We start from the raw sequence: 27029 nt of genomic DNA on the forward strand, positions 1-27029 counted from the left end.
GGATCACATCACCATTACTCGTCTCCATCAAATTCTGATCACAGGGAGAGATATAGACATGGTCCTCACTGCCTATCATGATGTGTCTGGTCATTTTGAAGTGCAAAAGACAGAAGCCACAGGCCGTAGGCGATTCTTTTGGATTGGCATGAGAGGAGATATTGAAAAATGGTGGCAGGAAGGTCACACGTCTGTGACTACCACAACTGTGAAAGGTGATCATAAAGCACCACTGCATCCGCTTGTAAGTTGACGTCCATTACAAATGGTAGCCATTGATCATCTGAAGGTAGAGGCCAGCAGGACAGGCCATAGCTACATCTTAACCATCATCGATCCATACACCAGATTTCTAGTGGACGTCCCTGTGAAGGATTTAACTGCCCAGACTACACAGCGGTGGAGCAGGGCGAGGTAAGTATTGCAACTTGCAAGTGCTGTGTCCATGACCAAGCGGGGGGGCACACTCGTGGTCGACAGTACTGGCACAGGGCCCCTCATAGTACGCTGCTGTGTCTGATGGCAAGTGGGCCCCCCCACCATCAGAGACACTGTATTGTACTATGAGGGGCCCTGTGCCAGTGCTGTCGGCCATCAGTGGGCCCATCCACCTGTTCAGAGCAATGGCACTTGCCCGGATGCGCCAGGTGTTGACCCCAGCCCTTGGGGGAGGGGGTGGGCAGCCCAGTTAGGGAGGTTTAAAAAATGGCATATGTTGATGTGTAGGCTGGACATTCAGTTGCTGCAAATGGCTGAATTGGGCAAGTCCGAGGAAGAGGAGGACAAAAGCGAGGCAGTTTTCAGGCAACCTATGTGTCATCAGGGGAAGGTGGGACAAAATCCTTTGAAACCCATGCATGGTTCATTTTAATGAAGGTTAGATCATCAACATTTTGGGTCGACAGACGGGTCCTTTTTTCTGTCAGGATTGATCCAGCAGCACTGAAGACTCTTTCAATTAATACACTAGCAGCAGGGCAAGCGAGCTCCTGTAAGGTATAGTGTGCCAATTCAGGCCAGGTGTCCAGTTTAGAGGCCCAATAGTCAAAGGGGAATGACCTGTGAAGGAGAACATCGATATGGGAGAAGTAGTTTGTAACCATAGTTGACAACTGCTGTCTCCTGTCACTTTTAATCGATGCAGTATTAGCAGTCGTGTGAGCGTTACTTGCGAAATCATTCCACAACATGGTCATTAAACCCCTGTCTCCAACGCCACTTCGGTTGTGTGCACCACGAACACCTCTTCCATTGTGCCCACTACGGCTCGTGGGAGAACCAGCACCGCTGCTGTGTGCCGGGAAAGCCTCAAACAAACGGTTTACCAGAGTTGCTTGTTTGTTAGCCAGTATTATCTCTAGGTTCTCCTGTGGCATGATGTTATGTAATTTGCCTTTGGCAATGCAGGGGGCCCTTTTTAGGATCCGCAAGGCATAATTGCACATGTGGGCCAATGTTCCAGGTGTCAATAATGCACTGCCACTGCTGGGTGGAGGAGCATTTTCTGGCAAATCCACATCCCTACAGTCACGCACAAACACTGTACCTGACCTTGGACCGCCAACATTTTCTCTTACCCTCTGAGAAGCATCCTGCTGCCCAAAATAATCATCCCCCTCATCTTCCTCCTCCTCCTCTTTCTCTTCTTCCTCCACCTCGTTCAGGACAGTTCCCTGACCAGACAATGGCTGACTGTCTGCAAGGCTTCCCTCCTCCTCCTCCTGTTCCTCCTCTGCTGCAGACGCAAGATCCTTAATGCGCGTCAAACTTTGCACAAGCAGACGTATAAGTGGGATGCTCATGCTTATGATGGTGTCGTCTGCACTTACCAGCTGTGTGCATTCCTCAAAACACTGAAGTAGTTTACGAGGTCTTTCAGCTTTGACAACTGCACACCCAATAATTCCATGTCTTCCCTCAAACTGCCTGCCCGTGTATCCTCCCACAAATTCATTGCAACCTGCCTCTGTTCGCACAGCCTCTCACCCATTTGCATGGTGGAGTTCCACCTTCTTGCAACGTCTATGATTAGGCCGTGCTTGGGGAAGTGGAGCAATCGCTGCAGCTTCTGCATGCGTGTGGAGTGGACGTTTGAGCGACAGATGTGCGAGCACAGTCTTCGCACCTTATGGAGCAGGGATGTTAACTCTGGATAATTATTAAGGAAGCACTGCACCACCAGGTTCAAAGTGTGAGCCAGGCAAGGTATGTGTATGAGTTTTGCACGGGCTATGGCTGCCACAAAATTACGGCCATTATCACTGAATACCTTGCCTGGCTCAAGATGTAGACTGCCCAGCCTTGACTCAGTTTGTCGCTGCAAGTAGTCGGCCAGTACCTCGGCGGTGTGTCTGTTGTCGCCCAAAGACATCATCTTTAACACAGCCTGCTGATGCTTACCACTAGCTGTTCGATAGTGGGACACCTCGTGTGCAACACTGCCAGCTGCGGATGGAATGCTCGTGCGACTGCGCTCTGTGGACAAACTTTCACTTATGGAGGAGGAGGAGGGTCGAAAGCCTACAGCCAACTGTTTCCTATACCGTGGGCTAGGCAGCACTGTTCCACCACCACTGTCCACTGTGAAGCCTGTATCCACCACATTAACCCCCCAGTGTGCAGTGATGGACACATAACGGCCCTGGCCATGCCTACTGGTCCATGCATCTGTTGTGAGGTGCACCTTTCCACTCACTGACTGTTTTAGTGCTAGGACAATGCGGTCTTTCACATGCCGGTGGAGGGCAGGGATGGCTTTTCGAGAAAAGAAGTGCTGACTGGGTAGGTCATAGCGTGGGACAGCATAGGCCATGAGCTTGCGGAAAGCTTCGCTTTCAACCAAACGGTAGGGCATCATCTCTAATGAGATTAGTTTGGCAATGTAGGTGTTCAAACATAGTGTACGTGGATGAGAGGATGAGTACTTTCTTGTCCTACTCAGAGTGTCTGTTAGGGTGAGCTGGACTGGAGAGCTGCATATGGGGAAGTAGCGGTGGACCGGACGGAGTGAGAGGGGGTTGGTGATGGTAGTGGTGGTGATGGCCTAGATTCAGTGTTGTGTTGCAAAACCATTGTGATTCCCTGAGTGCTTTGGCCTTGCGACGACACCTCCACATTTAGTGCTAGTGATGTACTTAACGGTGGCGGTGGTCTTACAGTGGGAGAAGCGATGGAGCGTTGCTGGCTACCTTTAGTCGGAGCAGGTGCACATGTGGTACCTGAGGTTTTGTAGTCCGTCCACGCTTGCAAGTGCATGTTCATTAAATGTCTAAGCATGCAACTGGTATTCAAATTTCTGAGTTGTTTACCTCGGCTAAAGTTCCTTCCGCAGTTCTTACAGGTAACCTTTGCTTCATCAGTAGAATTTTGGACAAAGAAGTGCCACACTGCACTCTTCCTACTATGGTATACATTTTCTGGCCTTGCATGCTGTGCTAAGTTGATCGTCTGGCCAAGCTGTCCTGCAACTCTTTTAGTTTTTGGTCCACGTTTTTGGACAGCTACGGGCCTGCCAGATAACTGCTGCTGCGATGTCAATGCCTGCTGCGGATCCTTCTCCTTATCTGAACTATTGCCAAAACCACCCTCCTCCCCCAGTGGATGCCAATCTGGGTCAAGAACTGGGTCATCCATCACCTCCTCTTCAAAGTCATCTGCACCCTCTTTACCTTCCTCTGTGTCATCGTGTGAGGTGGTATAGTATGCGAGAAGGTGCACCTGAGTTTCATCAGGGTCAGATTCTGGCTCAGTAGACTGCGAGGGCAATGTAGTGCTCTGGGTCAATGTACCAGCAGAATCATCTAGCAGTGGCTGTGCATCAGTGCACTCCGTGTCAGATTCATCTTGGACTGGAGAATTCAGGATTTAACTGGATAACCCAGGCATGGTATGTGAAAAGAGCGCCATAGAGTAATCTGAAGTGTGGGCTGCCGCATCCTTAACTTTTGGTGGGGGTGAAGGACACAAGGAAACGTGTTTTTCCTGAACAGAACCCTGCACTGATGACTCCGTTCTTGCAGGTTTCGAACATTCAGAAGAGGAGGCAATAGACCTGTGGCTGTTTCAGCAATGTACGCCAAAACCTGTTCCTGATGCTCTGGCTTTAAAAGCGATTTTCCTACTCCAAGAAAAGGGAACCTTACAGGCCTTCTTGGACCAGACGATGACGCAAGCTCAACACCTCCTGCCTTAGCTGCTATTGTGCTTTTGCCAGAACCAGCCGATGCACCACCACCATGAGTACCAGCTGCGCCCCCCTGCCCACGTCCGTGGCCTCTTTCACCATACTTCCTCATGTTTGGGAAAATGTACCAAAAATACCAGCCGAGAGATGGTACCGTATGAGGAGCGTCCAGCTGTGTAAGGTGTATTAAAAAAATTAAATCTACGTATATATTTTGGTAGTCACAGATGCTCTCCCAGTATGTATTTGACCGTAATCCAACAAGCAGATATACGGAACTGTATCAGAAGTGTACAGCTGTATGCCTTTTTTGTGTAACTAACAATCTCCGTATATGTATTTACGTAGTGTCACACACACACGCTGTCTCTGTATAGATGTGACTGTAATGCGAAAGGCAGACATACAATACTGCTTGAGAATCGGACAGCTCTATATGGTGTCTGTATGGAAAATTGTTAATCTCCGTCTATTTTTATACGGAGTGACACATGCTGTCTCTGTCTAGTTTTGACCGTGATCAAACAGCAGATATACGAAACTGTTTGAAAAGCGGACAGCTCTATAAGGTGTAGGTCTGGAAAAATGGAAAATCTCCTCTGTTTGTTTTTCCAGAGTCACACACAGCTTCTATTTGTACGTGATACAAGGCGGTACATGGTAGTGTGTGAGGAGCATACACCGCTATACGGTGTCTGTATGGAAAATTGTCAATCTCCGTCTATTTTTATATGGAGTGACACACTCTGTCTCTGTCTAGTTTTGACCGTGATCAAACAGCAGATATACGAAACTGTTTGAAAAGCGGACAGCTCTATAAGGTGTAGGTCTGGGAAAATGGAAAATCTCCTCGGCTTGTTTTTCCATTGTCACACCCAGATAGCTTCTATTTGTCCGTGATACCAGCCGGTACATGGTAGTGTGTGAGGAGCGTACACTGCTATACGGTGTGTGGAAAAATGAACGATCGGTAACTCACCAGAACAAAATAATAAAAGTTGGAGTGCTTTGAAAAAAGCAGTTTGAACAGCAGTGTGCACACAGCAATGCAGCTATCAGGTAGCCTTAAAAGGCAGCCTAATCACCACCAGTGCTGCTGCACACAACAAAAATCCTCCCCTTTCACTGCACACTAACTGTACAGTGAAAAGCGCTATCAGCAGAAGCAGTTTTTTTTTCTTCTTCCCTGCCTAATGCTCTCCCTATTCAGAATCAGCAGCAGCACCTCTCCCTATTCTAAGATCGGCAGAAGTAAGATGGCGGTCGGCGGTCACGGCCTTTTATACCCACTGTGACGCCACTCAAAGCCAGCCAATCACTTCAATGCCCTTCTCTGAGATGGTGGTGGCCGTTACCCATGTCATCGCATTGCCCAGTGTGCGTCCTTCATCATTGGCTGAGAAAAGGCACTGGAAGCATTATTTGAAATGCGACTTTGGCGCTTGGCTCGGCGACCTCATGGCCGACCTCACACTATTTTGATCGGCGAAACCCAACTTTAGCTAAAGTCGGCGATTTTTTAATTTGACCAACCCGTTTCGCTCAACTCTAATTCTAACCCTTTCACGACACTTATCATTGCATTATTTGATATTACACCACACATCTATTACTAAAGAGGCTGTCCACTACATTTTTACATACTGTAATAAGAATGAAGTATTAAAACAACAAAGAACTAATATTCACCTTTCAAATTCCAGCTCTACCAACACACTATTGCAAGTCTTCTGGCCTCTTTACTTTCTCTTCATGAATGTGAAGTCACATGACTGCTGCAACTTGTTAGTTTACACTGATTGGCTGCAGCATCACAGCCCATCCGAGCAACACTCTCTTACCCGCAGAAGAGGGAGATCGGTGGGGGCATAGGCAGCAGACTGGCAGATATTCTTTATGGGAATATTTGTTCTTTGTTGTTTTATTTCGCCCATATGCTCCTTTTTTAATATGAAAAATGTAGTGGACAACCACTTTAAAGGATTTGTGTGTCGATCGTAACAATAGATGGGATTGTTCTACCAAAAAGTAGAATGTACCTACATCTATCAACTAACTAGAGGATGCATACATGATTGTTGGAGACCACGCCAATCAATAGAACAGGGTTGATGTTTCCTGAATTCTTCCTACCCGCATGACCCCAGTGAGGGGCAATTAATTAGAGTGATGGTTTAGCAAGCAGTCTCACAGTGAGCCTATCTCCATTAGTCCCTCGGATTTTGATCCGACAAACCACTTGTGTGCTAAATTGGCACTTAGCAACCAAATGGAGAAAGAAGGGGAGATGCAAAAAGCTCTTTGAGGAATCTGCAGCTAATTATGTCCAGTACAATACAACACGTTCCCCAGTGAGAGATATGGTGCATACCTCACTACAAAATGTCAGTGCTCGATATCTCTCCTCACTGTTTGATAACCAGTTGGATTCTAATATATGTAAGTGATCAGCCTACAACATACTGTACATCAACTAGAATTACTGATTAATTTTACATTTTTTTCTTAGAACATTGTTGTGTTGTGTTCTGTGAAAACACATGTTCTGCTTTCCCACGATTTTATGGATTGGAAATTATGATTGTACCAAAGGTCAAAAAGCGTTATCCTAAAAGTTAGGAGTTCACACACTGTGGATGCCAGATTTCCTGAAATCAAGATAATTTAAACAGATTTATTCTTACAGGCTGCAGGATGAGCATGTCTCCAAATTATGGTCTGTAAATGATGTGGCTGATTGTTTTCCTCCTCAATTATTATCTGAAAAGGATATGCGTTAAATCTATTTCTCACAGAAGAATGTGGAACATGAGAAGAAGTCAGAATGTCCTCGGAGTTGTATTTCAGCAGATCATTTCAATTCATCACACGTCTCATCCCTATTTCAAGGCAACAGAATCACTACGTCTCTCCTACATACATTCTCCAAATTATTTGCATGCATTATGGACAGGGAAAAACATTTATTGCTGCCCACAAGGTTATGGAACAAGCAAACCTACTGTTTAATATCCCGCTTTCAGTGATGAAATTGGTAATCATCTAAGTGAAATTAATAATAAACAGTAGAAAACCCAAGAACAGAAGCTTTCTTACAGGAAAACATCAAGTAGTCCAGTCTTATAAAATTTAGGGTGACAACACAACAGTTTATGGTAATTAATAAAAAGTAATATAACTCTTCAATGGGGCATATTTATCAATGTGATCATAGCTGCACTGAAAAGAATGACCTTCTGGCTAAGAGTCATAATGTTTGATGGGGGCTCCTATCTTATTTGCTAAACCCCATTTCACTCCTTATCTCAGCTACATAGAAAGAAATACCGCGATAGAGAGGGTCCAGAATATCACGAAGTCGGGCTTCATGATCTCCTCTTCTGGTTGGAAGTACTTCACCATCTTATTAAACAGTGCAGGTTTTTTTTCCTTGCTGTCAGTGCAAGGGATAATCTGTTCAGTTGAAGCTCCTGGAACTTTCCTACCTTGATTGTCTCAGCTGTTCAGTGTTGGACACCCCCCAGTTTGATACATGCTGGAGAACTGACCTGAGATAGGAGTGTTGGCATAGGATGCAACCTAGGGCCCTAAAGTATTGGAGACCCGAGAATCTAGCTTTCTTATCCCTCGCTATAATCCAACTCTGCTTTCCTTACTTTATCTTACACAAGAGTCTTGAAAACAGGAGTTAAGCATGCAAGTTACACACTGGTCAAATTATTTGTTAGCAAATTCTGCCACTCCTCTATTTTATTTTGTGTTCTGCTCTTGTAAAAGTGAAAAAAGGTAAGCCATGATTGGTTGTAACATAGACAGTTTTCCTACTCGATCATATCTACTTGTGACCATAATTTTTTTCTTTTAGTCAAAACATAAATTGGTTTCCAATATAGATAGAAAATATACAAATTCCCTATATTACGACTTTAAAGGTAGGTTGTCATTTTCTCCCCCTAGTTGATAAATCTGGTGTAAAGCAAAGCCATATCAATAAATGAATTGCAATAGATGCAACTCTACAGTCTCGCCTAGCTAGCAGCAGTTTAACTCCTTAGATGTCATTGTCACGCTATTGTGACAGTGGCACTTAAACTGTTGGAAATGGGGAAAGATATCTCTTTGAACACCCTTCACTTCTCACAATTCGATTGTGGGGGAAATGGGGCAAGATATCTTCTTGAGCACCCTTCACTTCTCACAATTTGATTGCGGGGTACTGGCGTCTTTTGAAGGCCTCCATGTTTGTATACCTATGAAAGCCAGTTTGAGGCTGGAGATTGGTAATTTTACAATATTGATTTTTTTATTATGCTTTGGTTATATAGCGCCATCATATTCCGCAGCACTTTACCGACGTTATCATCTAAATTCCCAATTAGTATGTCTTTGAGGTAAACAGAGGAAATCCACACAAACACAGGGAGAACATATAAACTCCTTGCACGTCCTTTGTGGGATTTGAACCCAGGACCCCAGCACTGTGAAACAACAGTGCTAACCACTGAGTCACCCTGCTGTACAATGCAGAATTACAGCGCATTGCACTTGTGATCACAGTTCAATTTTAGTGGCATAAATAAAAAAGCATGGAAAAAAAAACTTTTCAAACAGAAAATTTTATTCTGTCCTTCTTCTGGCAAGATCAGCTGTGGCAAAGAATGCTTAATACCACATGTACAACCCTCAGGGGTTAAATGTCAGTAGCTTGGAGGATTCCCATTCAAAATAAAACATAACCTTTAATAATTCATTAAAACCTGAGACATCACATAAACAACACATAACGAAACAATCACTGACCTCAGGGAGACCAGTCAAAGTAAACACTGCAGCAGCCAGCAAAGGCGCTCAATCAGTGAAGTCCTAGGTGCAATGCTCCCTGGGAAATACGAATATGCAAATAAAGTCCGTGGAGCCTCATTTCAGAGTCTCAAACACGGGACTAGCCAGATCTTCCTCCAGGGAAGGACCCAGCCAAGGGGTGGCTTCTTTCGGAAACCACCATTACCACCATATTAAGTGGCCCTTTAAGTCAATATCCAGCTCTTTACAAGTTTACAGATATGACAAGGGAAATACCAAGGTCAGGTATCCATCCACAGACAGTTGTTTCGGGGTGTAGCCCCTTATCAGTGTGGAGTAGGATTCTGGCTAGGTGGGAGCAATGCCTAGTAGACCAACATCACGAAACAATCACTGACCTCAGGGAGACCAGTCAAAGAAAACACTGCAGCAGCCAGCAAAGGCACTCAATCAGTGAAATCCTAGGTGCAATGCTCCCTGGGAAATATGAATATGCAAATAAAGTCTGTGGAGCCTCATTTAAGAGTCTCAAACACGGGACTATCCAGATCTTCCTCCAGGGAAGGACCCAGCCAAGGGTTGGCTCCTTTCGGAAACCACCATTACCACCATATTAAGTGGCCCTTTAAGTCAATATCCAGCTCTTTACGAGTTTACAGATATGACAAGGGAAAACTCGTAAAGTCGGTTAACCGCAACTGTAGTGGCGCTTTCTTCATAGAGATGATATATTGCGGTATCTGCGATCACCTTCACCCTGGAAATCTTACTGTGTGAATTTACTGCGATGCAAGCGGCGTCTATGCCCCAGGGGATTAATCTGACACAAATACCCCATTGTGAGGGACATCATACCTGTATATCAGGATTAATTTATAACTTTGGCCTTATACAATGGTGCCCTATTCTGAGAAATATATCGAGGCATGATATTTATGTTTTGAATTGAAAAGTGATTGCTGTGTTGGTCAATTTTTGAGCTTGGGCAGATTCTTAGTAAATATAAGAGAACATAGGGGCGGGTTCACTGACCTCTCATTATTATACCAATGAATGGGCTTCTTGCATATACTTTCCCTACTGGCCATTGATCTGACTACCTCAGGTGAGGCTAAACGCCGGGGGGTGGGACTTGTGTGTAGGATGGTCTATTTAAGGAAACCACACCATCTATCCATAGGACTTACTTTTTGGCAGTGATATGGACAGTCACTCTGCTAGTTGAAGCACCCAGCCATTGCGGGGCCTTCTCTTTTTCTTTATGGACAAATATATTTAAACCCCCTTTTATATCTATTTGTATAACTCCCCTGATGAATCCCCGCGTAGGGAGCAAATACCCCTTCGGACGACTGGGGATGACACTATAGGGTCCATTTGGGGCCTGTCTTTGTAAGGGCAGGAGTAATACCTGGGCACGACTGGGAGGATAGGGAAAACTGCACACCTGTAACCCTTTAACCTCCTTTTCCACACGCTGTCTTGTGCTGCTATATGGACCCGAATACCCGGCAGGGGACCTCTGAAAAATACGCCAGGGCGTCTATGTCCATGAGTAATGGTGAGACCGAACCATTTTTTAAATGAGCACTGATACGCACGAGCACTATTATGTCTGTTTATGTGTTGTTTATGTGATGTCTCAGGTTTTAATGAATTACTAAAGGTTATGTTTTATTTTGAATGGGAATCCTCCAAGCTACTGACACTGTCCTTCTTCTGGAGCATAAATAAAATCTAAAAAATGGTTACATATTTTATATTACTGCATGCATAATAGTCTAAACTAATAAAGCACAATAATATTTACAGTATCTCATATATTGAATGTCGAAAAAAACTATAGAAGTGCTAATTTTTTACTCACTTTGACTCCCCAAAAATGTATTAATAAGAGATCAGAAAGTCGTAAAGACCTGAAAATGGTAATGATAAAAACAACAGTTTGCAGCACAAAACACAAGGCCTCATTGAACATTAAAAGTTATAGTTCTTGGAAAGTGAGTAGGAGAAATTGAGGGGCCCACTGGAACTCTGTCATTGAAGGACCTGCATAAACATGGAGTCAATCCAGCCACAGAAATTATAAGTATGACTGCTAAATAACTGTCATTTTTTTCACACAAAAAATGTTCATGACAAACACACACCCTTTTTAATTATTTTATATTTTCCATATTTCAAGGAGTAACAAATAACAGGACCCTAAAATGAAGGCTTTCCTTATATTTTGTCCGTCTTTTGGATCTATTCCAATGGAGCAAAGCCAGCTCAGGAACCTGGCCTCAGCATTCTTCTCTGTCCATCCAAAGTATTCAAGTTAAAGGGAACCTGTCACTAGGTCTTCCCTATAGTCAAGGACTGCTGCCACCTATTTCATTGTGAAAAAATGTTGTCATGGAGATAAACTCTCCCTCTAGTTAACTGTATTATTGTGCTCTCTGTATCTGTTGTGGCTTCCTTATAAATAAACAGGAGGCATAACTTTCAGATCAACCCTCCGAACTATATCTACCATCTTTTAGTCACCATTAGAAGCACTCCTGCACCTCTTTGTAGCAGCACAGCTGCCCCGCATACCTAAGAAAATGGCATTTATAATCCCAGCCGAATGGTCAGATCTGGACTATACTTGACGTCTCCTATGTTCCTGCCTTGATTAACTTGGCTGACATCATCCACACAATCATCTGTGCAGCCCAATGCAAGAGTCACTAAACCATCTCAGACAGATGTCTGTCCAGCCTCTGTTTGAAGACTTCCATTGCAGGAGAACTCACCACCTCTCTTGATCCCTACTGTGCAGGTGTGAGAGATAAACAGACCGTGGATGAAGTAGGGGACGGCAGACACATCAATCAAGACAGAAGATGCAGCAATTTTGGGGACAATTATAAAAGGCACTGTCCCAGGTGTACAGAGCAGTTGTGCTCTTATGAAGAGGTTGCAGGAAAGGTGCCTGGAAGGTGGTGGATATAGTTTATATAGCAAAAACCTGGGGATCGGATCCCTTTAAATGTCAATACTATCTATTGTTACTGAGAAGAGCCTGATATAATGTCTTGCGCAATTAAAATCCCACTAAACATATTAGGCTAATTTGCTCATAGCTGTGTACAACACCATGATCAATAGTACTGTTCTGCTTGGCAGCAAGGCTATCATTCTTCAGAGAGTGTGTTTCATTAGCTGTACAAATAAGAAACACCAAGACAAACACTGGATACTTAACATGCACTAAAACACCTTATTCTAGCAGGAAAAATCTAACCCTGCATCTCATCAGCCGCAGCCGGCAAGTTGTGAGGTCTACTTCTATAATACTGTATGTCCAGATACCTGCAGTCACATTCTACCATAGCAGCCAGAGTAGCACAACAAAGCTTATATATAATGCGCTGTCCTACTATAGTAAATCAGGGCACGATGGGATGTGCTGAGATGAAATAATATTTGGATTTTGTGGCATTGCTGATAATTACATCTGTAAACGTTTGCTATCTGCATGCCGCTCTGAATACCTATCTTTTTGGTGTTTCAGGATTTTTCATATATTTCATGCAGTATTTAGTATTTATTGCAAGATACTTTTATTTTACCCTCATTAAGATCTTTGTTGTCAGTGAATGTGATCATTCTTATTAATGTGGAGAGAATATCCATACAGTTTTACTTCTCACGCCTCAACTTTACTACAATCCTATCCAGTCCATGCAGGCCCTGCTCCAGACTCATACAATCATCTACTGTAGTGAGACTTTGTGGCAAACTGTTCTACAAGAGAGAGATTTGTGATGTATAAATTAGAGAGGAGCAAATTGATCCATGGAGGATTGAGCTTGAGTTGAATTTTCGGACATTTGTGGGTTTCACATACATTTGAACGCGTTGTGATGTGATTTGCAGTTTGCACACCGCTGAGGCATCGGACAGCAGGCTAATGTCATTCTGTATTTCTGCATGGGCCTCCTCTTAATGCCCTGCAGCTATGACATCTTACGGATTACCATACCTTGTACAGTGGTGGTCAGTACCTGGACCATCACAGATCAGCAGTATCCTGTTGAGCACAGTTTGTACATCAGAGTCATTTTCCATCTCCAGACTCACTGGGTAAGTCTCTCTCTTCTGTAAAATGTAAACTCTTAAGGCCACTAGGGTCCTCTATCTTTCGCTTATAGAGTGTAAGCTCTTATGCTCAACTGTGTCTTCTCACTCTCTACTATAGAGTGTAACATCTTATGGTGAGCAGAGTTCTTTCTCACTCTACTGGAAAGTGTAAGCGCTTATGATCAGTTGGGTCTTCTCTCTCCCATAAAGTATAAGCTCAAATTGGCAGCTGGGTCATCTCACTCTCTCTCCGGTAGAATGTAAGCTCTTATCGACAGCTGGGTCCTCTCTCTCTACACTGTAGAGTGTAAGTTCTTATGGTCAGCAGGATATTAACTCTTTCTACTGTAAAATGTAATCTATTATGATCAGAGGGGATCTCTCTCCTCTCTCTCCACTGTAGAGTGTAAGCTCCTATAGGCAGTGGGGTCCTTTCTATCTTTACTGTAGAGTATAAGCTTTTATGGTAAGCTGAGTCCTCTTTCTCTCTACTATAGAGTGTAAGCTCTTATAGTAAGCTGAGCCCTCTTTCTCTCTACTGTAGAGTGTAAGCTATTATAAGCAGTGGGGTCCTCTCTATCTTTACTGTAGAGTGTAAGCTCTTATGGTAAGCGGGGTCCTCTTTCTCTCTACTGTAGAGTGTAAGCTCTTATAGGCAATGGGGTCCTCTCTATATTTACTGTAGAGTGTTACCTCTTATAGACAGAAGGGTTATCTCTCTTTACTGTAGTGTGTGAGCTCTCATAGTCAGCGGGGTCCTCTCTCAATACTCTAGAGTGTCCACTCTTATAGGCAGTGGGGTCCTCTCTCTCTACTGTACAGTGTAAGCTCTTATGATCAGTGGGGTCCTCTCTCTCTAAGCTGTAGACTGTAAGCTCTTATGGTCAACAGGGTCCTCTTTCTCCTAGAGTGTTTCAGGTCTTAAGGTCAATAGGGTCCCCTTTCTCCTATATAGTATAAGCTCTTATAGTCAGTGATGTCCTCTCTCTTTCTCCCATACAGTGTAAGCTTGAATGACCAACGTGATACATGATCCTCTCTCTCTCCTGTAGAATGTGAGCTTTATGTTCAGTGAGGTCCTCTCTCCTCTCTCTCTTCTGTAGAGTGTAAGATCTTATGGTCAGTGATTCAAATTTCTTGAGAAAATTTGGCAAAGCTAGTGAATTCAAATTTCAAAAGATCTGCTCATCTCCAGTATATATCTTAGAAAGGACTGAATAGACTGTATACAATCATAGCAAACTTAGCAGTGAGTAAAATTAAAGCAGATCTGTCATCAGATTTCACAAAAACAAACTGCATACATTATGTAATAGAATTCATGGATCCAATGAGGCTGTTGTACTTATTTTTAAAATCCATTTCCGGATGACTGCATAATCCTAATATTAAAATATGCATTTTATTAGACCAGCTACAGAAGGAGAAAACTCATGAGTCTAAGTGTGTTCAGTCCTGAACTGATAGCTGCAGCTTGTACTGACCAGTGTGAGATCTGAGTAGCGGCAGCAACATCAGGAAAGGAGAATTATGATGAGCTGTCACTCATACTGATTGGGCATGTATCAAGTTTAAACTTTCAAAAAACATTATATGACTATTCAAACATGTACTATAGTAAGTATAGATTTAAGAGCTATTTAGTAATGTGTGCTGCTTTTATTGTGAAATCTAGAGACAGATCCTCTTTGAGCGCTGTTCACTCTAGGGTATACTAAATGGTATACTAAATTAATATATTACAAATCTGAATATTTCTCTGCTACAAAGTTATATACTCATTATTACAAGTGCATCTAGTTCAATCACCATGTATACCCAGAGAAAGACATAAAAAGTCCTACTGAGATATAGATGGCAATGATTATCATGAAATCCTTCCCATCAAGCACTGGCAGAACAATCATTGAGCCCATTAATTCATGAAATCTTTAGCATGAGAGCAAGATTTTAAAAAATAATACAGCCTTACCTGGAACCACCTCGAATAAGAATTTCCCTGGACTTTCCTCATTACATGGATGCTCCACTACTCTGTTTCCAGGTAGAAAGATGGTGCCCTAAAAGAAAAATGAGGCAATATTATATATTAGCCAATACTATAATTCATGCAGAATTGTTTCGGCAACCAGCTTATAATTGATAAATTAAATATGCATTGGAACGCAAAAGTTTACACCTTATCTTAGCAGTCCTAATTATCATCAGACCTGATTCCTCCCATACAGATAAAAGCAAAACTAGTGAAAACTCCAACAACATCTAAGCACATATCATTGGCATTGTTTTTATATGATCAATACATAGATACCTTTTGTATGATCAAGGCGCAGGGATTTCAGCTTTTTTCTTGACTTGTAATGAAATATTAAATTTGCTGGTACTTTTGCAATGTCAGTGCATCCCTAATTTCATTTTATAATATTGCTTCAAATTCAATACACAAGTAATATTTTGTTTATGTTTTATGGTTTTTACTGATAATTTATTTTTAGTTTAATTTTTATACTTCCATTTATTTTATTTAAGAGGGTTTTTTTTTCTTTGATCTGCCACTGCTCTTACTCAAAAGCTGTATTTGTGAAATTATAAAAACTAGAATATTTTTTAAAGTACTTTAATCAAGAGTGAGCAAGAAATACAGCATCCTTTTCTAAATATGGAGAATGTGCAGAAGATCTTATACAAAAAAAAGTATATTGTAAATTCAGGCCCTTTTGCACCTTACACTTTTCACACCTTAAATTCAAGACATCTTCTAATGTAACTTTTACCTGTGGGACTAACTGTATACTATGACGTACTGACCTGCAATGCCTCATAGTAGTAACTACAGCCAGGTCTTTCTGGAGTTCTGCTCCTTTGTGGTACTTAAAGGTAATATTGCAACTTAGAATAACAGCCAACAAGAAATTAAGCTGCTGTGATCCTAATATTTAAACTTTAAGTCACAAATAAAGAATGGAGAAAGCCAAAATCACAGGCTCAAGTCATGTCTGGCTGCCTATATATAGTTATCACTCTTTCCATTTACCATCCGTGCATAGGCCAGTTGTTCTCGACTCAACAGATGGCTGGAATTTGGATTTTGCCATCTCTGCCAAGTTTATAACAGATGCAATAATTGTGGCAGGTGGTTTGATTCACGTTTGCTTAGGATTAAATACCTTTTGGATGTTTTTCAATGACAAACATTTTCATAGATCAGTGAAATTAGATATCATATATGAAATTTCATATGCTGAAGCTTTGATATACCAATTTACTAGAAAAAAATCATATGTTTGAACATATGTAAGAAAAATTTATAAATTTACAATCTATGCTATTGTCACGGGAAGGAATGGGAAAACAGGAGATGAGGAACCTGGGCTCCTGAACTGCCCCTAAGACTAGGTGGAGCCCTGTCTTTCCTTAATTCTGGGGTACCCTTGATGGTAGGGAGGCCTGAGTCACTGACCTGTCCCTATCTCCTGTCCAGCCCTGAGCTAAACCCCCAACCCCCACTCCAGGAGTTGAACAGTAATGGGAACCACAGATAAAGAATGACAGGGAATAAAGTAAACTGCACCACAAAGCAAACTATCAGGACGACACAATATGTGTGTGAGGGGAACACAATACAAATAGGGAAATGAACAAACAACAAAGTATACTTCACCAAACTCCTAAATAAATATTTGAGTATCAACAGCTACTCCAACACCGGACCGGTATGCAAGAGACATGCAAATGCTATAGTCGGCATCTAGGAATGTTCTGAGCCATACTTAAAGGGAAAAGGTGTTCCTAGCAGCCTCAGCCACTAAGCTAAAAGTTAACTCCTGCTAAGCTGAACATTAGTGAACCACCGCAAACGCCCAAACTCAGGCTCAGCAAGAGGAAGGTCTAAAGGCCCCGTCACACTAAGCGAGATCGCTAGCGATATCGCTTAAGCGTCATCGATTTTGTGACGCAGCAGTGATATTACTAGCGATATCGCTATGTGTGATACTTACCTCCGACCGGCTCCCCCGCTGGCTATCGCTGATCATGCGAGAACGTCCTGGACCATTTCTCGTCGGCCGCTTCCTACTGGCACCGATGAGTGACGCGTGGACGCGGGTGGGAGGATGTCTTCATCGCCGCGTCTGACAGGTAAGTAACGACCGTCGGCCGCTGCTACGTCTCTGGTGAGATCTGCCTGTTTGACAGCTCACTAGCGACCATTTAGCAATGCACCAGCGATCCTGACCGGGTCATATCGTGGATGGGATCGCTAGTGCATCGCTAAATGTGACGGGACCCTAAGACGGCACAACAGACTCCCCAGTGTGAACAGAGTCCGAAGCAGGCATGACAGTTATCTCCTAAATACCTTACTTCAGTACATCTAAGAAAACTGATTATTTATTCTAGGTGATTTATCATCTGGATATAGGAAGAACACTATAGTGTTTAATATATATTATGTGATGAGATGTTCCAGATGAATAGTGGACCATAAACCCCACAAGCTATGAAGAAGATTCTATACTGGCTTAGAGAATGGCTATGGTGGCTCATAACAATCACCTTTAGGACTGATGCCGAGCCAAGTCCTTTGTGATATGGTGGAGGCTTCTTCTCTTTTAAGAATGGAGACTCATGTGCAGGTGGATTGAAGTTTGAGGAATATAGTGAGGCATTTCTCTGTAGATGTCTGAGATAATTAGGTTTGAATTTCTGATATTAAGGCCCCTCGACACTTTAGACTAACATTGGCTGAGCCTGCCATATAACGTCAGTCTAATGTGTTTGACGGCATCCCGACTATCTCCTGACATGAACGTGACATGACGTAGAAGAAGATTAGAGTCTGGTATGTCTAATTTTGGATTCTTAGCAAGAAGAGGAGGAGTCTGGGAGCAACTCTCTCACAAAGAACACAGGAGCGCTCTGTAGAGCAAACACACCTATGTATGGAGGAGTCAGGAAAGATAGCTGCTAGTAAAGACATACCTGTCTATTGTGCATGGAGCGCCTTACTGACTGACATATGTGATAGTATTTCCAGCATTTTCCAGCGTTTTCCCAAGGGAGTGCACACAATACTTCTAGGAATAAAGAGACGGCTACTCCTTCCCAACAAAATTATCATTTTTCTCTATTAGTGATTTCTGCAGATAATTTGAAGCATGGACCACCCAAAGTTTTTGCCTCAGGCTACACTAAGCTAAACTTTGTCCTTCTCCATTTTTAAGCTACTGTCTTCAGGAGATGAGCACACTACGATTTTACAGCGCTCACTCCTTAGCTAAAAGTAACAAGCAGAACACTGGAGGCAGCATATTCTAGTGTAACCCCACCCGAGCACAGACTTACCTCAGACTTTGGGCAGTCCATACTGTGGGTTATCAGCAGAAGTCAGTAATAGAGTGATTTAGAAGAATGATTATAGCAGAGTTTGGCACTAAATATTTTTCTTTTAAAAATGTAGGTACACTTTAAATGTGCAGTATATGATAAAATCGTATGCTTTACGGTACGTGGATGTAATTAATTTGAAAATTTGAAAAGAGAGTTAAGGCCCCATCACACACTGCGATCTCGCCAGCGAGATCGCTGACTTTGTGACGCCACAGCGATCTCGCCAGCGAGATCGCTGTGTGTGACATGGATCAGCGACTGGCCCCCCTGCCGGGTAGCGCTGATCGTGCAGGATCATCCTGGGCTGTTTTTTGATAGTTGGTCTCCCGCTGGCCAGCGTGCATCGCTGCGTGTGGCAGCGGGAGAGCAAAGATCAGCGACGCTGCACGCTGGTTTCCAATGTAAACAGCGGGTATCTAGGAGCCGCGCGGCTCTTAGTTAACCGCTTTTTACCTTATAAACCTGCGTGCACGCTGGTTTCCAGGGTAAACAGCAGGTATCTAAGAGCTGCGCGGCTCTTAGATACCCGCTGTTTACATTGGAAACCAGCTTGCTCGCTGGTCCTGATTGCTGGAGGGGCTGTCTATGTGACAGCTCACCAGCGATCAGCCTAACTATGTCCCAGCGATCCCATCCATGTCGGATCGTTAGTGGGATCACTGGGACATTGTTATGTGTAACGGGTCCTTTAGAACGGCTTAGGCATGATGAGAGTAGTTTGGTGCAAAGCCAAGCAATCATTGGAGAATCATAAGAGAAGTAGGTAGGTTTGGTTACAAATCTAGACCTGGGTAAGTAGTAAAGTTATTAAAGTTTGCATTCTTTTATTATTTTTTTTATAAGTCTGTTAACCTAATGGTAGATTAGTAACATCTGTAAAAGATGATTTGTCTGTAACTATTAACATATTGGTTTCATTCTCTGGACCAAAATATAAAAGCAAATAAAGGAAATGATAAAAATAATCTGTTTAACATACTTATTTAATTCATACAGTAGATTTTCTTACAATACGCTCCTTTTTGGCTATGATACAATAGATTCATCATTTCATAATTTGCATACATAAAAGAAGAATTTGGAATAAGCATCTGTTCCACTAAATAGACTTGTTTGATTGACAAAAAAGAACAAATGTCAGTTAAATTCACTGCAAATTAGAAGTCTTGTGGATACTCACATAGTATTGCTGCACATAAACAATACAAAATAACTGTTTAAGGTGCGTGTTCACAAATTGCAATTTAACAGGTGGCTAGCGTGAATAAAAAAAAGCAATAAAGCCAATACTGAGCTTTTATGAGAAACTAGCCTTCAGAATGTAGGAACTAGAGGAATTTCTTTACATTTCTTTAATGCCGTAGGGTCTTACCCCCACATAGCGTAAATATTATGCTTTTTTTCAATGTGCTTTTTCCAGCTCAAAAAATCTGCTGCATTTCCCGGTCCATACAAAGTCGATGTGATGTCATGAAAATTCAAGCCCACTGTGCATTTAAAGGGAATCTGTCATCAGTTTTAGCCGATATAAGATACGGCCATCACATTTCAGGGATCATATATAGCATTCTATAATGCTGTATATCTGTCAACAACCCAATCTGTAAGAGAAGAAAAATAACTTTTATTATATTCACCTGCGAGGCGGTCCGGTCCGAGGGGTGTTCCTGGTTTTCTAAAGTATAATAAGCTTCAGTTTGTTGGTTCATTATTTTATGGAGGGGAAATCAGTGTCTTGCAATGATGGTTTTAGTGGCATTAATAAAATGGGGGTATTTAAGAGTATTTACTTAAAAATTGGTGTTGAGTATCTTGGTTGAGTAAGCTTGAGTATCTAGGTTGGTGTTGAGTATCTTGGTTGAGTAAGTCTAAACTAGGTTGAGTAAGGCTAGACTAGGTTGACTAAGGTTATACTAGGTTGAGTAAGGCTAGACTAGGTTGAGTAAGGCAAAACTAGTTTGAGTAAGGCAAAACTAGTTTGAGTAAGGCAAAACTAGTTTGAGTAAGGCTAGACTAGGTTGAGTAAGGCTAGACTAGGTTGAGTAAGGCAAAACTAGTTTGAGTAAGGCTAGACTAGGTTGAGTAAGGCAAGACTAGGTTCATTAAGGCTAGACTATGTTCATTAAGGCTAGACTAGGTTCATTAAGGCTAGAATAGGTTGAGTAAGGCTAGAATAGGTTGAGCTAGACTAGTGTGGCGCCCCTGAGGGTTCAGTCACCACAGAGGTACTGCACCTCCTCCTGAGGTGTGGTACCCCACTATCCAGGTAAGGTAGAGACACCTGACTACACTCCAACATCTGCACCCCACACCACAAAGTAGTGTAGCAAAGCACTTTCGGCGGCTCCCTGCTTGGAGTGTAGCATAGCACCCCATGGTGGCTCCCTGCTTGGAACACGAAACGTGCTGGGAGGTTGATTGGAATTAAGTTTACACAAAAAATTGGGAAGAGTTGAGTCAGTCGTTCAGTCAGTCATTCATTCAGTCAGTGAGTGAGGATCTAGAAGGACAGAGTGTGAGACAGAGAATATCCCCAGGAGAGGGATGGAAGAAGGAAGTGCTGCAGCAGGCCACAGTGATCTGGGTCTGCTGGCACAGGAAAGAGACAGAGAAAGGAAGCTTGATTCTCCATTGGGAAGAAGGATTAGTACGGAACGTAAGGAAAATAGAGGAACAAAGGAACAGGGTTGGAAGAGAGAACCCTTCCCAAGTTCACAGCGCAAGGCCGGGGTCCGGTCCCCGAAGTTGTATGGATACTAATGGTCGTGCAGCAGACACCGGAGGAATAGAAGTAGTGACCACTTTATTCCCACACAAGACTTGGGGGCACAACAGCAACATATTAGTGAGCCGGGACTTAGTATCAAGGAGTCCCCGAAGCAGGCTACAGCTGTCTGCCATACAAGTAGAGTTCATAGGAACATCAGACAGGAGGAACTCCAGTGTAACTCAGTACTAGGAGTACTTCATTCAAAGGCGCTATAAGAGGAGACGTTCAGAAAAGGCACATATGTTGGCAGAGTGTTGGAAAGGAGTACTTCATCTTGCCTGGAAGTTGGCTGAGCTCTTGACCCAGAGGACACGGCACGAATGCGGGCACCTGTACCTGCAACAGACTGTGAGTAAAGCTTTGGAACTACATGCCCTGGTGTCCTCCACTTATTCCTGCGCCAACCTGCCCAGCACTGCTACATCCCTTGCGCCTGACACTACACCATCTACGTGTCACTTCACCTACTCTGCCTTGGGACTACAGCCCTGCCTGTGGAGGGCTATAATATCACTGCTGCACCACACCATCTGTCCCAGAGGATCTGTCTGCAGCGTCGGCTTAGGCCTCTTTCACACATCAGTTTTTTGCCTTCAGGCGCGATCCGGCTTTTTTTTGTAAAACCGGATCCGGCAAAATGCAATGCCGGATCCAGTTTTTCCCCATTGACTTGCATTAGCGCCGGATCGTGCCGGATGGCATTGCGTTTCATCCGTTTTTTGCCGGATCCGGCAACTTGTCTCATTCCGGCGTCTGGAAAAAACGGCTACTGTAACGTTTTTTGTCTCCGGCGAAAAAGCCGGAAGCGCCGGATCCGGCGCTTCCAGCTTTTTGCTACAATGAAAGTCTATGGGCGCCGGAATGCGCCGGATCCAGAAAAAGACGGATCCAGCCACCGGATCCGGTTTTTTTAAGTCTGCGCATGCTCAGATCCAATTGGCCAGCCCCCAGGAACAGATATAACCTGCTAGACGGATCCAGCAAAAAAACGGATCCGTTTCTACAGTTCTCCAAAATTTATGCCGGATCCGTTTTTTCTAAAAATAGCCGGATCCTGCCTGACAGCAAAAAACTGATGTGTGAAAGTAGCCTTACATCTTCATTGCCGAACACCACAGGTGGTGTCATGAATCACTTATAAACTTTCATCACCATAAGCACACTGCAACAACTCCTTTTACAATGGGCGCCCAGGGCCACGGGCCGGGTCCCAGCTGCCGTGACATCTCCCATTGAAGCTCATCAGGCCCGGTACCGAATACCCCACAGCCCTGGGAGGGCGACCCACTAGACTAGGGTGAATAAGGCTAGACAAGGTTGAGTAAGGCTAGAATAGGTTGAGTTAGACTAGACTAGTGTGAGTAAGCCTAGACTAGGTTGAGTAATGCTACATTAGGTTGAATTAGACAAGACTAGTGTGAGTAAGGGTAGACTAGGTTGAGTAAGGCTAGACTAGATTGAATTAGACAAGACTTGTGTGAGTAACGCTAGACTAGGTTGGTACTTTTATGCCTGCACTAGAATTTAAATACATAAAAGTTTGTCCAAAGGGCCATATTAACCCCAAAATGTGTAGTTCACAAATATCCATGAAAGAAAGCACTTACGACTTATTTTCTGAGCCCCTACACCGAGGCTTTTTGGTTACTCTTTTGTACAGTATTAATCTACATGACTTCTTAATATTATTAGATTATGGACTTCTACTATCATCTCAGTTCTCGGCGCGTGTCCTAATGAAAGAAATCATAAAAAATAACCATAAAGTTATCATATCTATTACTGTTTGCCACTTTGGATGAGATAGAGAAGAAATATGTCCCCATACCACCTGGAAGTATAATGCAACCTCATCTCACCCAGTCTCCATAGTTACCTGAATCTCAGACAAATGAAGAATATGATGTTGAGTTCGCCAAGCACTTTATATGTGAAAGTGAATGTCACCAAGCTGTAAACCTCTGTTATCGTACTCATAGTCTGCTTACTTTAAAAAGGTTCTAAGTACGGGTAATAAAACTGCACCGTGTAAAGAAGAAATATGTCTCTAGCGAGGGTGGAGACGTTGTCAAGTTATTTTCAAGAAGACGCAGCTCGTTATTCACTGAGTTTTGGCAGATGCGTCTAGATTCTTTTTTCTATGGCTCTATGTTTCAGTACGGGGTGGTATATATTATCGTTGTCCCCAGGAGCTGGTATATCCTATAATGTTTCCGATATAAGTAAAATATTCTGCAAACACAAAAATGATTATGTGATGACAGTATCAGTAAATGATGCTTGTCCTTGCTCAAATTATATCTAATACTTTCCTAATACATAATCTTGTAACAGTTATTAAAAAAATCTATAACCATAATGCAACAGAAAGGTAGAAAAATAGGTACACTGGGATTGCTAAGGGAATTCCACAGATGGCCTGACATCTTAAAGGGAATCTGTCAGCAGGTTTTTTTCTACCTCATCTGCAAGCAGCATAATGTAGGGAAAGAGACCCTGATTCCAGTGATGTATCACTTAGTTTGCTGGGTGCAGCAGTTATGACACAATCAGTTTTATATGTAGCATGTAGCCGAGCTCAGAAAGCTTCCCCCCACCCACAACACTGATTAGCAGCTTTCTGTTATACATTGTATATTGACAGTAATCAGTGCGGAGGGTGTTGTTGGGATGCTCACAGTAGTTAGTCTGTCAATGATAGTGTGACGTTCAGGAACCGAGAACGTCCGAGATTGGACCCTCTGGATCGCAGATCTGGAGCCCCTGGGCCGAGCACGCCAGGTGAAGACCAACCCCTATACAGGGATCGTTAGGGGCAGAACCGCAGGGGGAAGAACCGCGACAGCCGGTACCAAGAGGGACGGCTCAAGGACAAGATGGAACAGAGACCAGGGAACCGGGACGGGGTAACCAAGGAAAACAGGCAGTAGTAGAAAGGTAGCAGGACGTTGCTACCAGAGGAAAGGGAGTACGGAGGAACGAGGCACGGAAGGGAGGATGGGAGAAAGGCCTAGGACAGGGAGCCCATAAAACAGGCAGCAGGGGCACTGGAAGAGAAGACGGAAGGAACCAGGCTGAGGCAGACAGAGGGGAACAGGGGAAGATACAGGGCTGATGGGAGAGAACTGAACAGGACACAGGACAGACAGAGTTACTATAGGGACACTATAGCGGCCAGAGAGTGCAGGGATTGCCACACAATCATCAGGCGTCCTCCCCATAGAGAGGACGCCTGAAGTACCCACTGGCCAGGAAGTGGACAGTAGGCCCCGCCTTAAGCGACGCCCACCGCTGGACGATGGGAGCGCGCGGGCGCGCGCCCGCGACCTAGGAAAAGAGCGTGGGGACGCAGCAGCGCGGAAGACCAGGTAAGAGCGCGCGCCGCCGGGGGGGCGGCGGTGGGGAGCGGCATTGGCGGTTACCGCTGCAGAAGAGGCATCGGTGGGCTCAGCCACCAATGTCACAGTACCCCCCTCCTTACGTCCCCCCCTTCTGAGGGTGGCCAAAAACTTTTTCAGTATTAGAGGGGCATTAACATTCTCTCGAGGTTCCCAGGACCTTTCCTCAGGGCCAAAACCCCTCCAGTCAATGAGAAAAAGAGTCTTCCCCCTAACTCTCTTCATAGCCAAAATGTCTTTTACTTCAAAGACGTCTCCGGCCCCAATTGGTGGAGAAGCAGTGGCGGTAGGTTGAAACCGATTCAGAATCACAGGTTTCAGGAGCGAGATATGAAAGGCATTAGGGACTCGAAGTGAAGCCGGCAACCTCAGTTTGTACGCCACCTCATTAATGCGTCCAAGTACTTCGAAAGGCCCGATGTATCGGGGACTTAACTTGTAGGCAGGAACCTTTAGACGGATATGCTTGGTCGACAGCCAAACTTTGTCGCCCGGACGATACGGCGGAAGATCTTTTCGTCTTTTGTCCGCATGCTTCTTAATCCGGGTGCTGGCCTTCACGAGGGCTTCTCTGGTCTCTTTCCAGATCTGCGAAAAATCCATGGCAAGAGTATCTGCTGCGGGAACTCCTGATGATGAAAAGAAGGGTAGCGGAACCCCCGGGTTCTGACCAGAGAAAAAGAACGGCGACTTGGTGGTGGATTCTCTGGGATGATTATTATGAGCAAACTCTGCCCAAGGTAGGAGAGAGACCCAATTGTCCTGATGGGCGTTGGAAAAGTGGCGTAGGTAGGTTGTTAGAACCTGATTAATCCGTTCCACTTGCCCGTTGGTCTGTGGATGATAAGCGGAGGAGAAGTCGAGGGATGTGCCCATAAGCTGACAGAGAGCCCTCCAGAATCGAGAGGTAAATTGGACCCCACGGTCAGATACAATCCGCTGAGGAAGGCCATGTAGCCTGAAGATCTGGTGGATGAAGATCTCGGCCAACCTTGGGGCTGAGGGTAGTCCGGGCAAGGGTATAAAATGGGCCATCTTGGAGAAGCGATCTGCTACGACTAAGATGGTAGTGCATCCAGCAGAGCGGGGCAAGTCCGTTATGAAATCCATTGCGATTTGCCGCCATGGGGCCTCCGGAGCCGGTAAGGGGTGAAGAAGACCTGGAGGCCGGGTTCTCGGAACCTTGTTTTGAGCACAGGTCGTGCAGGAGGCGACATAGTCCATCACATCCTGGCGAAGGGAGGGCCACCAGTAGTAACGGGAAAGAAGCAGGAGGGTCTTCTTGGTACCCACGTGCCCGGCAACCTTAGAGGAGTGCCCCCAGCACAGCACCTCCGAGCGTTTATTCTGGGGAACGAAGGTTTTGCCTGGTGGAGGGGAAGAGAAACTCACAGGAGCCACAGTGATAACTTTGGCTGGCTCGATAATATAAGAAGGACCCTCATCCCCTTCAGGCGATTGCAAGGACCTGGAGAGGGCATCCGCTTTGATGTTCTTATTGCCGGGACGGAATTGTAGCTTAAAATCAAAATGAGAAAAATATAGAGCCCATCTGGCTTGTCTGGCATTGAGTCTCTGAGCGGACTGCAAATAGGCCAAATTCTTGTGGTCCATGAAGATAGTAAAGGGGTGCACCGCCCCTTCAAGCAGGTACCGCCATTCTTCCAGAGCCATTTTAATGGCCAGCAATTCCCGGTCTCCAATTGAGTAATTGCACTCTGCCGGTGAAAAGGACTTGGAAAAGAACCCACAGGGAGCCAGCCGTCCAGAGGGAGTCTGCTGGGAAAGCACCGCCCCGGCTCCAGTGGAGGAGGCATCCACCTCTAGGACGAAAGGCCTACTGACCATCGGGCGATGTAAGATTGGTACTGATGAAAAAGAGCGTTTCAAGGCAAGGAAGGCCTCTTCCGCCTCGGAAGACCAGCTGTTAGACTTGGTTCCTTTACGGGTTAAGACCGTAATGGGTTTGGTCACTGTGGAAAAATGAGGCACAAACTGTCGGTAATAATTTGCGAATCCGAGGAAACGCTAGATAGCTTTTATACCAACAGGACGAGGCCACTTGAGCACCGCTGAGAGCTTCTCTGGGTCCATCTTCAGGCCGGAATCCGTGATTATATAACCCAAGAAGGGCAATGAGGTTTGCTCAAAGAGACATTTCTCAATCTTGGCGAAGAGGTGATTTTCCCGAAGGCGATGCATAACCATGCGAACGCTTCTCCGACGAGAGGATAGGTCGGGCGAAAAGATGAGGATATCATCTAAGTACACCACCACGCAGGAGTACAGTAGATCCCGGAACACCTCGTTAACGAATTCCTGAAATACGGCTGGAGCATTGCAGAGACCAAACGGCATGACTAAATATTCGTAATGC

General features: G+C 44.2%; 1 protein-coding gene across 5 annotated transcripts in view; it reads right to left on the reverse strand.

Moving 5' to 3' along the window:
• The window catches only part of ARHGAP24 (Rho GTPase activating protein 24), a 1321765-nt gene that overhangs the window by 408756 nt on the left and 885980 nt on the right, over positions 1-27029 (reverse strand). For all 5 annotated transcript variants that reach the window (XM_073541594.1, XM_073541605.1, XM_073541586.1 and 2 more), the window contains one exon: positions 15069-15156. In XM_073541594.1, the coding sequence (XP_073397695.1) occupies positions 15069-15156 (88 nt within the window). The remainder of the gene's footprint in view (positions 1-15068; positions 15157-27029) is intronic.

Source organism: Dendrobates tinctorius, unplaced genomic scaffold, assembly GCF_039654945.1.
Source record: "Dendrobates tinctorius isolate UK_male_01 unplaced genomic scaffold, ASM3965494v1 ptg000011l, whole genome shotgun sequence".
NCBI classification, from domain to species: Eukaryota; Metazoa; Chordata; class Amphibia; order Anura; family Dendrobatidae; genus Dendrobates; species Dendrobates tinctorius.